Raw genomic sequence first — 13969 nt, 5'->3', positions numbered from 1 at the left:
CATTTTGTAAACTATCTGAGTGCATTTGTGCCCATGTACATGTGCATACAGCTCTTAATGAAGTCAGTGGCAGGCGTGCATGTATGTGTGAGCATATGTATATATCTCAGGTTAGAATCAGATCCTGGTTCTACAATGCAACTTGGCTACTTTAAAACTACATTAAATAATCAGGATCTCTCATTTAAAAAATTTGTTTCTACATGTGTCTTTTGTCCGCTTCTCAAAGATATTCAAAAAAGGTATGGGGTGAAATCCTGGCCCCATTCAAGTCAATGGGAATGTTTTGCCATTGACTTGAATGGGGCCAGGATTTCACTCTTGGAGTATAAAAGGGGTGTGGGTGTGGGTGTGTATGGGGGAGTGGGGAAGAAAGAGGTGAACTATGATTCTGCACTTCTCATCCAAGCAAACTTTCCTTAGCTTCAATGAGAGGTTATCCTTAATAAAGAGTGGAGCACACAGCCTCAGCTGTGCAATACTATGGGAACAAACTCAAAGGTTTCTGTCATGCTTGTGTACTAAGTTCTTTTCTATGTACTTTTCTAACAAAAATGTGTAAGGACAAATTGTGGCCTTGGCATTTATATCTCACAATGCTGCATGGCTTTGACCCTTACATGAAGCATGTGCTGCACTATTGAGGCAAAACAAGGTGAGTTCAGGCTTATCAGCCTTGACTTTGACTTTTTAAAAAAATTCTGTCAGTTTCTGTTACTGTTTTAAAGTTACTTAAACCTAGTTTCATTCTGGCCAATGACTTTATTGTATGGAAATCAGGGGCGGCTCTAGGCCCCGGCACGCCAAGCATGTGCTTGGGGCGGCATGCCGCGGGGGGCGCTCCGCCGGTCGCTGGGAGGGTGGCAGGCGGCTCCGGTGGACCTCCCGCAGATGTGCCTGTGGAGGGTCCACTGGTCCTGCGGCTTCGGTGGAGCTGCGGGACCAGTGGACCCTCCCGCAGGCACACCTGCGGGAGGTCCACCGGAGCCACGGGACTGGCGACTGGCACAGTGCCCCCCACGGCATGCCGCTGTGCTTGGGGTGGCGAAATGTCTAGAGCCGCCCCTGATGGGAATAGTACCTCTTGTTTGTAACAGAATAGTTGGTTAATCCAAGGTTGTGTACAAATAAGCACTGAACTGGCCAGACTTGTTGACCTCTCTCTTAGTTTTCAGAAACAACACAGCAGTGAAGTTCATTTTTGGGTTTGCTTTTTTGTTTGTTATGTTTCAGATAGGAAAGGAACATTTAGGCCTAAAGGCCGTAACTGAAATTCTCCAGGACATCCAGTACAAGGTGAGGAATTGTCTGAGGGAAACAGAAATACTTGACAGAGACGGACTGAATGGGGGAATGACAAAGAAAATAAACTGAAGCAGATAGTACAGTGTCAGAAATGTTTGCGCTAAGATATCATGTGGGAGCCATAATACAGTGGTCACCATTAAAAGTCAACATTTAAAAATTAATCCCACACAATTAGTACAGTTATTTCCTATTCTGACTGCAGGGAAAGTTTTAATCTCATATACCGGTAACAGTTCACAAGTATTGATTTTTTTAATGATACCAATACTTTGTCAATGTGAAATCAACTACCAAGAAAGATCTGTGCTGAATGTTCAGAGAACCCCAGTGTCACTATTCCCCAACCTGCCAGGTTTCAAGTTATACAAGAGCAGAATATGCAGACCGAACACCCAGGAAAAATCACAGCTGCAATATGGCTATAGCATAGTGGAACCCTGTTAAGAGAGTCAATGAATTAGATATGGCATTGGAATGGGATTCAGGGGATCTGGATTTTCTTCCCAGCTCTGACACTGATTTATTCTGTGACCACTTAATCAAGACACTTGAGCTCCCTGCCTCACTGTCCCCATCTGTAAAATGGGGATAATGATTATAAAAGGCTTTGAGATCGATGAATGAAAAGCACTGTATAGGTCTGAAAAGACAGAAGTATAGGAATTTTAGGAACTATGTATTATTATTAATTAATCTGAATGTTAAATGTTGTTTTAGTTGAACAATATCTCATGTACTCCAGGTGTAGCATTCATTTCTACAAACTATTATTGTGTGTTTGTGTACATGTGTGGCTGAGAGAGAGAGCAAGAGATTGTATAGAACTCTTTATACTACATTGGTAGGACAGATAAAAATAGGAGGATCATGAATGCTCACTCATGAATTCAGAGGGCCAGCATGATACGTGCTTTGTGCATACATACATTTTATTTGCACTAAGCACATCAACATAATCTTATATTATAAAGTGTCACACCCAAAAGTCACATCTTCAATTTCAACCCAACCATAATCAAAAGAGGTTAATGAGAAGTTTATGATAATATATTTGCTAATACTTAGAATTGGTGTGTTACATGTCTTTCTAATAAGCTTTCCAAATCACAGAGTGAAGCACAACACTTCCTGCTCAGTGGGGCTGATCTAAACCCACTGAAATCAGTGGAAGTCAATGGGCTTTGGATTGGATTTGTGTTAGGCATTTTGATGTGAGAAATATAAATCCAGAAACTCAGGATTTGGCATGTAAATGTAGGAGGGAATTGATTTTCAAATGCTTTGTTTTAAAACGCATTTTTAGTTAATTAGTTTTACTGTACCTGTTCATAATCTCTAGGTGCTTCCAATTTAAAATAAAAATTAAATCAAATGTAAACAAAGAACAATTAAAAGGATCTTCCTTAAAATGCTTCTCCTTCCCTTGAGCAAGACAGCCACTGCAGAGATCCCTCCATCTGTTACTAAATACAAACCCACATGCAACGTATAACAAAATATTCCTCTAGGGGATAACACCCTTTCCCCCCCCAGCCCCCACTCACTGGTAATTTTTACATTTATAAAGCGTTAATGTTGGTGTAAAATACCTTTTTGCAACCCCCCCCCAAAGCTTTGAAATTCACTTTTGAAAATCAGACATTTTCAATTGTGCAGTTAACTCTGTCCTTTGGTGTACATGTTGTCATCCAGGATCTCAAAGGCCACCTGCTATTAGAAATCTATGGGCAGAATTTGGCCCTTAGAAATAATGGAGTAAACAGGCTGCTTGGGACGAAGCTCACTTAGGGGCCAGTCCTTCAGTTCACTGCGTGTAGGCACGCAGCTTCACCTATGTGGAACCCACTGAAGCTTATGCAGTGAACTGCAGGATCAAGGCCTTGCAGAGGGCTCCATGCCAAAAGGAGAGACTAAGCTAACAAAGATCTACAAAAATGGGCTGGGTAGCCTTGGACAGAAAATATAAAATAAAGAAAGAAAGAAAAGGGTTGTATAGCTGCAAGGACTAATGTAATGATGATTCAGTGGAGACTGTCATCAGTGGTTGACAGGGACAGAAATTCAAGGCTTACTGTGATGCAACATTCAAAGGCTCCTTTTTTCCCCTTCTACATCTTTTTAATGAGAACTGGAGATGAGATGGATTTGTATTGATTTTTCAGGGGAAGTCCAAAACAATACCCTGTTTTAATCCCAACTCTTTATTACCAGGTAGGTGTTGTTTCAAATACAGCAAACCTTTACTTACTAGTGTAGATGTACTGTTACATATGTTGTGTTCTGAACAGTCAAATGCCTTGTGCCACTTTATAAAATCCTGTTGCAACTCATTCTTTCCTGAAAAACAGCTTTAATGTAGCTGAATCAATAGCAAAACTCTCTGTAGATTTGGATGTGGGTGCTCCATTGACCAACAGTGGAGATGAACTGTGTCTGGCTATCAGCAATTTATCCATTGAGTACCCATTATATTTCTTATCGTGTGGAATCATTGTTTTCAAGATTATCGCCTCTGCCATGCAGCTGGCAACTGTGATACTCACAGGAAGTCACAATATACATCAGTGGCTTCTTTGATCCCCTGGAGGCACAGACCCAGCCTGGGACGATGTGGAGGTACATTTTTTCCCCGAGCATTCCAGTGTGCCTGGGGAGTGTGGATGCCAGTATATCCTTTAAGAGTGTGCAGCATCCACTACTCTCTGGCCAGCCAGCTTGATAATCTCCCATCCCTGCTGGCTCTGGGGAGACATTAGACCCAGGTTAGAAGGAAAGTTGTGTGTTTTCTTTGTGCAGTGCCCTCTACTCCTCCGGACTTCAGAGAGTAGATATGAGTAATTCCCTATACAGAGCTGTTTTTCTAAACAACTACTGTCCACGTCTGATAATTAATCCCCACATCTCCATTGGGCTTGATATCAATGGAAAGCATGCCCCAAATGCTAGGATATCTACATCACACATGGGTAACAGAGAAATTAAGTGACTTGCTCAAAGTCACACAGCAAATAAGTCTTAGACCAACAAAGACAAATAAGTGTAACCAACCCCATTGCAGGGTGTCATGAAAATTTGACCTCTTTTCTGACCAGTTCTACCAATTTCCTTCAAAACATAGATTCCATTGTAAGGACTGCCTCCATGCCAAATTCCATGCCATTGTGGCAGTCTCTTTCCACAGTACAGACCCAAAACTACCTTAAAAGAACATTTTTAAGGTTGGAAAGTCAAGTACTCAAAAGACAGGAAATGCCAGAATTAAGGCTGCAAATGCAACCTTAATTCAGCCCCCCATTGCATATGCATTATGATACAGTCCTTAATTACATGCTCACATACTGGTTTTTTCCACAGGACCCTTGCCTACCAGCTCTGCCTAAAATTAAGGACTGGATTGTGGCTTTAAGTCAGTGCTCATGTTAGGTGAGGGTGAAGATGTTTGCAGTGGAACACTGCCTACGGGAGAACTAGGAGAATGCCTACAGTGGCACCTTTACTGTAGGATGCAGAAAGTGTTCTTCCTCATGATGCCAAGGTGCACATGTGGATATGGAGGGAATGTATAACTACAGCCCTCGCCATATCTGCTCCTCCTCATGGGGTTTCTGTTGCAGCTCTTGGCCCTCTCACTGTGGGAGCACAAGAAATTTAAACCCCAATCCAGCAAAGAGCTCTGAGCTCCTTGCAGGATCAGATCATGAAACTGTGTCTGATCTCCTCTGGCCAGGCTACAAGAAAGGAACTAATTCTTTCATCTTCCCTTTTATACAGGCAGGGTTAGGCACAGTCTAGTCCTAAGGGAGGCAGCGCTTACTAATGATTAGAGCAGAGGACCAGGGAATCAAAAAACCTGGAATCGGTTTTCCACTCTGTTATATATTTGCTGTGTGACTGAGGATGTACACTCTTTGAACCTTGTTTTTCACATCTGTAATATAGGGATAATAATAGCCATTTTTGTGGATTTTAGCAGTTTTTGGATTCTTGGACAGACTAAGTATAAATTATTATAATAAAATCTGTGTATATGTGAATAGAAACTCCTTAATTAGTACATTAACATTAAATTATCCTTTTAATTTCAGATCCTCTTCTACGTGATTATTGGGTATATGAGGGCTCCCTTACCATCCCACCTTGCAGTGAAAGTGTTACCTGGATATTATTTCGATATCCATTGACTGTATCCCAACTGCAGGTAATAACTGTGCTTAAAGTGACCTAAGAATATGGTTCTGAGCTAAAGGTTATAGTGTGCAAATATATAGCAGGATGCTATATCTGGTTTTTCTTGAAGATTCCATTAGATCTGTACATAGCTTTTCAAGTAAAATGTTAAACCTTTTGAGTCAGTGAATGCACGAAAAGGTCAAAGATGGAAACAAATGTTGTTATCATTTATCATCTGCATTTAAAATAATTCTTTACTAAAGTGAAAGCAAGAAATCAATGAGCTAAAGAAATTCAATCCTTTGTAATCAAAAGCTTTCAAATATCACTTCTTTTTGATATTAAAGGAACAAAGACACACTAGGAGACAGTGTGTCCTGGAGAATGAAATTGTTAATAGTGCAGGTTAACTCTATTACTTTGGACTATATTTAATTTATCTTACTCTTTGCTTAATCTTACATAATAAAAGTTGGCAAATGAACAGTCAATATAAATTTGGCCCATTTTTAAAAAAAATATGCTTTTATAATACATATAAGCCTTTCTGCACAACATAAATACAAAAATAACAAAGAAAACTGGTGGTGCTGAACACATAAATATTCCCCGGCAGTGTTTGAAACCCAGTCATAGGAACACCTGCAATGAGCAAGGTGAACCTAACGATAACACAGAATATGAATGCACTGATTTTTTATTATCCATGCTGAGAGAAGGCAAAACAATAGAGACAAAAGAGCATAAACAGTGACAAACTGGATTTTTAATTCTTTTCCCCCACTTTTAATAATCTAAGGTGTTACTTGTAACACAAGTAATGTGTTTGTTCACAACTTATTTTAAGTTGACAGTGTTTGTTTTAATATGAGAAGTTAATTCAACAATATAATTCATTGATCATAGAATAAAAGCACTAGCTTCCAGTAAACTTAGTTTTAAATTAAGTGACTGTAACTTAAAAATATCTAATCATGAGTCTGACACATATTTTCTTGCTGAAAGGACGGGTCTCCTGACAGTTTAGCACTGATTGAATGAAAACACATCTGTTGGTATCAGCAGACTCAGAATAACTGTTGTGAAAAATGTACTCTGTATTAATCTATGTCAACTGCTATAACCATTCTAGTATGATAGTGTTAAAAGGTCTTATATGAATGTAAACAAAACAATACTCAAATATCAGAGGGGTAGCCGTGTTAGTCTGAATACACAAAAACAACGAGGAGTCCAGTGGCACCTTAATGACTAACAGATTTATTTGGGCATAAGCTTTCGTGGGTAAAAAAACACTTCTTCAGATGCATCAAATAATACGGTGGCTATGAGATTGAGGCCTTGAATGACATTCTGCTTTACACTACTTAGATATTTTTAGCCTATATTCTGTATTTTCTGATAGTTAATAAAATATTTTAGTATGTAAATACAAAGCCTTGAACACAATGTACACAACTGAAAATGCTAATAGATTTTGTGGGCTATTGTGGAGAGAAGTTGACTAAATCTCTTTTTTCATCAGAGAAATTCCTGGAGATTTTGGTATTTATTAGGAGAAATATTGCTACCAAGATGAGAGAGGATATTCACATGATAAAATAAAAGGACTAAGTTGTCCCTTATTCACCTCGATAGGTGGCCAGCTTTGCGCTAAGTCACTAGCTCAGGCAACCCTGTGTCCTGTTAGGTAGCCATGGAGTAATTCAGTATATGATAGGCAAATTAAGGCAATTAGTGGCACAATTTAAGGCTGGCACAATTTAAGCTATCTACACACCAATGATTCCACATTAGTTAACATATAGAAAAAAAAGGGCTAGAGGTCATGGCTACTACAATGAAGACACACAAATTCACAGCAGTGGTTGAAAAAGCAAACTAGACACTAGGATGTATTGTGAAGGGGATAGAGCTTAATGTGGACCATATTATGCTGCCATTATATTAATCAGTGGTTCAGCCTCATCCTCTAACCTCAATTACCAAGTTCACTTTCAGTCAGGTTTCTTTAAGAAAGAAAGCAGTAATACATGATGTGCAGAGAAAGGAAAGAAAAGTGATTAGTGTTAGTAGGCCAGATCTTTCAGCTGCACTGTTGGTTGGATTAGGCCTTAACTTGGCCTAAACAGCTCAGGGAATATCACCTCAGTTGAAGGGTATAAAGTTTATGTAACATAAGTTTAGATCTCCCATTCCTATACATTCCAACACATTTTCATTTTTGCTTAATATGGGCGCAAAGATGGTAGAGAAGTTCTTGTATAAACTGGTTTGATCTAGACTTAATTGTGATTGGCTGATAAGGATTCCAACCAATTGGCCTGATTCTCCTCTTACTTATGATAGTTTTATACTCCATTGACTGCAGTGGAGTTACTCCTGATTACACCAGTGTAAGAGGAGAATCAGGTCCAATACATATTTGTCATTTTGGTAGCTGAGATTGGAACTTATTAATTACCTGAGTAACAAAAGAACAAACAAGGAACAGAACTATCAGGATGCTAGGGCTTGATCCTACTCCCCTGGCAGTCAACTGGGGCTCGACTGTGCAGTTGTTTTCACAAGCAGTCCTAGTGAAGTCTGGATGGCTTTTGCCAGTAGCTGTTCAGCAGTGGGGACAAGAGGTTCACACTCTAGCCCTTGGAGTTTTTTCATTGATGTCAATAGGAAGAAGATCAGCCTTTACTGGATAACTGCTCCCTCCTAATGTCAACCTTTTCCTTCTTTCTCCCTTCCCTTCTCTTGTCTGTTTATGACCCTCACTTGTCTCCTGTTACCTTTATTTCAAGGGGAAGGACAATGTCTTAATTTGTTTTGGAAGACACCAAGCACATTCCTATGCACTACAGAAATATAACATTGTAATAAGAAGAGTATTCTCCCGCTTATGATGTTCCCAAAGGAAAGGAAAAATAGGAAAAAGCTTGTTCAGATTTTGCTGGACAATTTGTTTTTCTAACTAGACACTTACGAAGAATTTGCTTTGTAGTTCACTGAAGCACAGAACAATTGCATCCTCTGAGCCAGTCAGAATGTGGCTTTCTAACAGTAATACAGGGAGAAGCTGTCAATCCACTATACTCACTGTCAGAGTTAGCTAGTTTTGAATTGAGTGATTAGATCTCTAGCTCCTTTGTCTAGCTCATTTGTACCGAATCATTTTAAAAGAAAATAAATAGTCACTGGCATATATGGTTGTGGCTGAACTGGTGTGGAAATATGTTCAGCAAACTAAAGAACTATGGGTGATTCATAGTATTTTGTTTACTGAAAAAAGTGACTGTTTTCAGAGAATGTGTCACTAACGTACATGAAATTTTCAAGCAAAACTGGAAACAAAAAGAATCTACGTGATAATGGGTCCATTTTCCAAGAAAATCTGATTTTCACAGAGGAAACATTCTTGGGTTTGTGTTGTGCTATGAAGAAAATAGCCTTTTAATAGAAACCATAAATTAAGCAAAATTTAGAGTCTGAAATCAGGAAATCTGACCTAAATGTTAATGCAAAATTCTGAAAAATAGAAGCTAATGGTGTTTTTGTCACCAACTGTGATATAAACCATGTCTACACAGTGTTTATAATACAGCAAAGAGCTTTAATCTGGTTTAGGTTTCTATATAGTTAACATTTTGGGCTTGAACTGGTTCTCAATAGAATTCTAAGGGAGTGTTAGGATGGATTTTAGTGGGACCAGGATTAGGCCTTCTTATTCCATTCAAAAGGTCAGCTCATGCACCCTTGATCTGAACATGGATGGAACCCTCTGTGCCTGGATCTCCCCACTCCCTGGTGGAGTGGGTGTTTGCTGGGAGAGGGAGCCACCTCTACCGAAACATCCTTTTTCCCCGCAGGGCCTTGAAGAGTATGTTTCAAATGATGGTGTCTGTGAGAGGGGGGAGGCATGGGAAGGTTGGCAGAGGGTGGCAAACTACACATTGGGTGGGGCAGGGCCAATGGGTTACACAGTTTTCCTTCTCTTCCCCGTGGAAGTTATCTGGGAAAGGTAATAGAGCCTGGGCCTGTATTATCTTTCCCACAGAGCCACTTCCTCAGTGGTCATGAGGACAGCCATGGCTAGCAGAGCCCATGCAGTGTGTCTTGTCTGGAACCACGCTATCAGGAATTGGGCAGGCAGACAGTGGGGCTTCAAAGCTGGTGTAGAGGCACAGTGCGTCTCAGTACAATGGCTCTGACCCTCTGCAGATCAAAGGTTCGTGATAGGGACCCAGAACTCAGTATGTGGAACTGGGGTGAACCCTGCCCTCCTGACTGAATGGTGTTGGAGCTGCTCTTTGAGGAAAGCCTCCAGGAAGTGAGTGATCCAGCTCGGTGTACACTGCAGCACATTTGAAGTTGCAGCAGTGGATAATTCCAAAATATTGGCTTTACAGAAAGGCATTTTCCTGCTTGATTTGTTTTTATTTGAAGTCTCCAAGCCTCCGAAAATCAAACAAAAGCTGTGCTCTTGTGAAATGCTTCTTCCCAAACTACAGTGGTTTCAGACGATTCCACTAGTGATTCAGTTCAGCTCTGTTGGAAGAGGCCACCTTCAGAAAAGCCGCTCACTGCTTCTACCAGCACTTGACTTCTGCAGGTTTTTTCAGTCTCCAGGCCTGTAATGTGTTTATTTTCAGTTCAAGTTAAATAATCATAAAATAATAGAAAAAAATCTTCAAGAATAGGCATCTGTATTCCAGCTAAATTAATACAACAGCTCTACCTTTAAAAGCATTCTAAAAGAGCCTCACCACTCTTCCCTCCTTTCATCTTTTCAGTCCAAGCTGTCTTCCTTACATCTCAGCTGTGAGAGGCCAAAGAAAATAAAAGAAATGTAATTCTTCTATGAAGGTTAATTATTTTACAGATCACTCTTTCATGTTACTTTCTTTCTACTATTATGTTCTTTTCTGTTTAAAATACGTGTGATTTGCATTAATTTAAAATCCTGTTTTAAAAACAAACTGTCAAGAAGAGTGTGCTATTGCAGCAAGGTGCACACACTGGTTCAGTAGTGCTGCAGGACTACTTTTTGTCTCATGCTTAACAAATGAAGATATGTCACTATGAACTCACCCTCTGGCACCATTTCTGATATCACAGAGGACTTATGCTGCTATTAAAGGAGTTATCCCTGATTTACCATCATCTAAGTGACAGCAGAAAGAGGTCCCCTGTCTGTTGTGTTATTGCCTACATAGGAGGTGATCTAGAATGAAATGCAAGATAGGGAAATATCTGCATGACAGGCCTTAGGTGCTTTGTTGCCCATGTCAGAAAACGTTTTCAGTGGCCCCTCCTGCATCAACCCAAAATGCACAAGCAAAACACAACAACTAGAAAAAACTAACACACTAGGGATTTGGCATCCCTGAATGTGATCATTTGGCACCCCTAAATGCTGGCAGTCAGGGTGGCTCCACCAATTGCCTGCCCCAAAGGCTGGCTCTGAATACGCTCTAAATGTTCTAAAAAAAGTGGTGACAAAATATGCAGAGATTAGCTTTCAAAAGCATATGTGCACACTGTCTTTTTTTGCCCACACAGCTACATGTTCTGCATGTGCAATTATTTTTTGCAGTTACAATGTAGGCACTTATTTAAAAAGAATTGGCTCAAAATACCATATTCATGTTATACCAACAATTTAAAAAATACAGACATTGACTAATTTTCTCCCCCAGTTACGTTCAGTTTTTAATCTATTGGTTTAATTTTTCAGAAGAAGTTTCTAAAATTGCATGGAGAGGTATGAATGTCCAAATATTTGGCGAGCACTTTTTCAAGAGCAAGCTGTAGTTTGAGCTAGAACTATTTGGGAAGTTATGCACACAGTTGAATAGGTTGACATCTATTGTAATTGCTACTCATTTTGCCCAGGCAAATGCAGTTTTTGTGTACAAATTAATTTATCCACCTACAATTATTTGATTATGAGAATTTATGTGCTCAGATATTTAGGCATTGAAAACCACACATTCAACTATAGTTAAGGCTAGACCATTGGCCACACAGTGAACAAAATATCTAAAATATTCTGCATGTCATTTCTTTACTTTTTCAGATAGAAGAGTTTCGAAGACTGAGGACACACGTTAAAGGTGCAGAACTTTTAGAAGGCTGTGATGGGATATTAGGAGATAACTTTAGACCAACTCAGCCACTTAGTGACAGAGTCATCAGGGCTGCATTCCAGTAGCAGAAGAAAAAACAACAATGAAAACAAAGCTTTATTCAGGTAAGTGAAAGTTCAGCAGAAAAACAAAGATGGAAAATAAGTCTATTGAAACAATTTTCATGATAGAGATTGTGTTTTAGGAGACAATGCTTTTAGATAAATGCCCTGGGTAACCCACGTACTTTGAACCTTGCATTATTTTAATTTTTCATCTGATACCACAATATATTTTGCCTTTATCTGCACTCCCGAACACCTTGTAATAATTAGGTTCAATATAGGCTCTGTCCAATACTCAGGAAAGTCAATTGGAGTCTTTTCATCGATTTCAGTGAAGATTGGATTGGGCCCTGTTAGGGCGTTTGGTTTCCTGTGACAAGAAGTGTGCTAAACCTGAGCACAAGTGAGATTTGCCTAGTGATATGGATGCATTGGCTGATTTTTACATTTTGTATTTTTAGGACTTCAGTCACCAATGAGTCGTTTTAGTGTTACAGAGCTCCACTCCATGAGACTGATAAAGATGGAAGAAAATGATCTCATCTCAAAGGAGGATTGTTTCATTTGGATCTCCTCTGTCCTCTGTTAAAATGTTACTTTTTTACACCAAATGCTGCATGTTTAGTTAGGCACAGCCAATGCATGCAGAAGAGGATGCTGAATATTTGGCCTTTTCATGGCTAATGTTAATCTGTTGTTCCATTAATCAGAGTAGTTATGATTGTTTCTTGCCTCAGTAATGTTTTTAGCTTCCACTGGCTTGAAGAACAAGAAGTAAAAGATGACTTTGGGTCCCATGCATAGGTGCAAATACACATTTGAACCTTCACTATCCACACGTCAGTTAATCAAAACTCCCACAATCTATTTCCCCTGACCTTACATTTAAAAATCCCTCAGTATTCCAGCATAATTCACCAACCCCCATTACACTTAGATAATCAGTGTAATACACAGCAGCCTGGTGATGGGATATACTAACACTGAATAAAAGAGAACTTACCATGCAGACAATAGGATCAGCCCCAACTTGGTAACCAATGTTATTATTTAACAGCCCTCCAACATTGTCAAGAAAATGGACCATTCCAGATGCACAGGCTACTCACTTGCTCTCTGTAATGACTGATGATGCAAAATAAGTAGACATATCTCCACAGCTGCAATGATCAACACACTCCCCCCCCACACGTACATTTCAGGATCCATGGGTCTTACACATACCTGTCACAATAATGTGATGTACCTCATCCAGTCGGTGAAATGAGACGATCACAATTTTTCTTGAATGAACTTACACAGAAAAATGATAAAAGACAAAAACACCATATCACCCATGGTCAAACACTTTTCACAAAGTGATCACTTCATCTCTGACCTCTCAGGCCACAAAGGAAACCCGAACAACACTTTCAAAAGGTGAGTCTGGGAGCTTAAATTCATAACTTTTCTAGACACTAAAAATCATGGACTCAGTAAAGACATCAGGTTTATGTCTCATTACAACAATCGGTAACCCACTAACCCTTCTTTGTCCTATGACTGCAGAAGTATTAACTGCCCACTTCACCTTGAATGGTCTCTAGCAACTTGTGTTAACTCCTTATGCTTAACGATTTGTATTTAGCTGTGACACTCTGAGTACCTTTCCCATACCTGAAGCAGAGCTCTGTGTAAACTCAAAAGCTTGTCTCTCTCAACAACAGAAATTAGTTCATTAAAACAGGCCTGCACAACATATGGCCTGCGGGCCGCATGCGGCCCACAGAGGCTCACTGTGCGGCCCGCGGCGGGATTCAAAAGGCTCTGAGCTGCCTGCAGTGGCGGGGAGCTCAGAGCTCTTTAAATCTCAGCCGCGGCCGGGATTCAAAAGGCTCTGAGCTATCCGCAGCGGCTGGGAGCCCAGACCTCTTTAAATCCCAGCTGCAGCCGGAATTCAAAAGGCTCTGCGCTGCTCACAGCGGTGGGGAGCCCAGAGCCATTTAAATCTCAGGTGCGGCCGGGATTCATAGGGCTCTGGGCTGCCCGCAGCGGCAGGGAGCTCAGAGCTCTTTAAATCCCAGCTGCGACCGGAATTCAAAAGGCTCTGCGCTGCTCGCAGCGGTGGGGAGCCCAGAGCCATTTAAATCTCAGCTGCGGCCGGGATTCATAGGGCTCTGGGCTGCCCGCAGCGGCAGGGAGCTCAGAGATCTTTAAATCCCAGCAGCCGGGATTTAAAAGGAACTGGGCTGCCCGCAGCGGTGGGGAGCCCAGAGCCATATAAATCTCAGCAGCGGCCGGGATTCATAGGGCTCTGGGTTGCCTGCA

At 40.5% G+C, this 13969-nt stretch overlaps 1 protein-coding gene across 1 annotated transcript in view; it reads left to right on the top strand.

Moving 5' to 3' along the window:
* CA8 (carbonic anhydrase 8) overlaps nucleotides 1-13401 on the top strand; it is a 53091-nt gene extending 39690 nt beyond the window's left edge. The window contains exons 5-9 of the mRNA XM_050938944.1: nucleotides 1234-1296; nucleotides 3471-3519; nucleotides 5394-5506; nucleotides 11549-11722; nucleotides 12124-13401. Coding sequence (XP_050794901.1) covers nucleotides 1234-1296; nucleotides 3471-3519; nucleotides 5394-5506; nucleotides 11549-11683 — 360 coding nt within the window. The 3' untranslated portion in view covers nucleotides 11684-11722; nucleotides 12124-13401. The remainder of the gene's footprint in view (nucleotides 1-1233; nucleotides 1297-3470; nucleotides 3520-5393; nucleotides 5507-11548; nucleotides 11723-12123) is intronic.
* The last annotated feature ends 568 nt before the right edge of the window (nucleotides 13402-13969 follow it).

The sequence above is a fragment of the Gopherus flavomarginatus genome, chromosome 2 (assembly GCF_025201925.1).
Source record: "Gopherus flavomarginatus isolate rGopFla2 chromosome 2, rGopFla2.mat.asm, whole genome shotgun sequence".
In the NCBI taxonomy this organism is placed as follows: Eukaryota; Metazoa; Chordata; order Testudines; family Testudinidae; genus Gopherus; species Gopherus flavomarginatus.
This window is presented reverse-complemented; position numbering and strand designations above follow the sequence as displayed.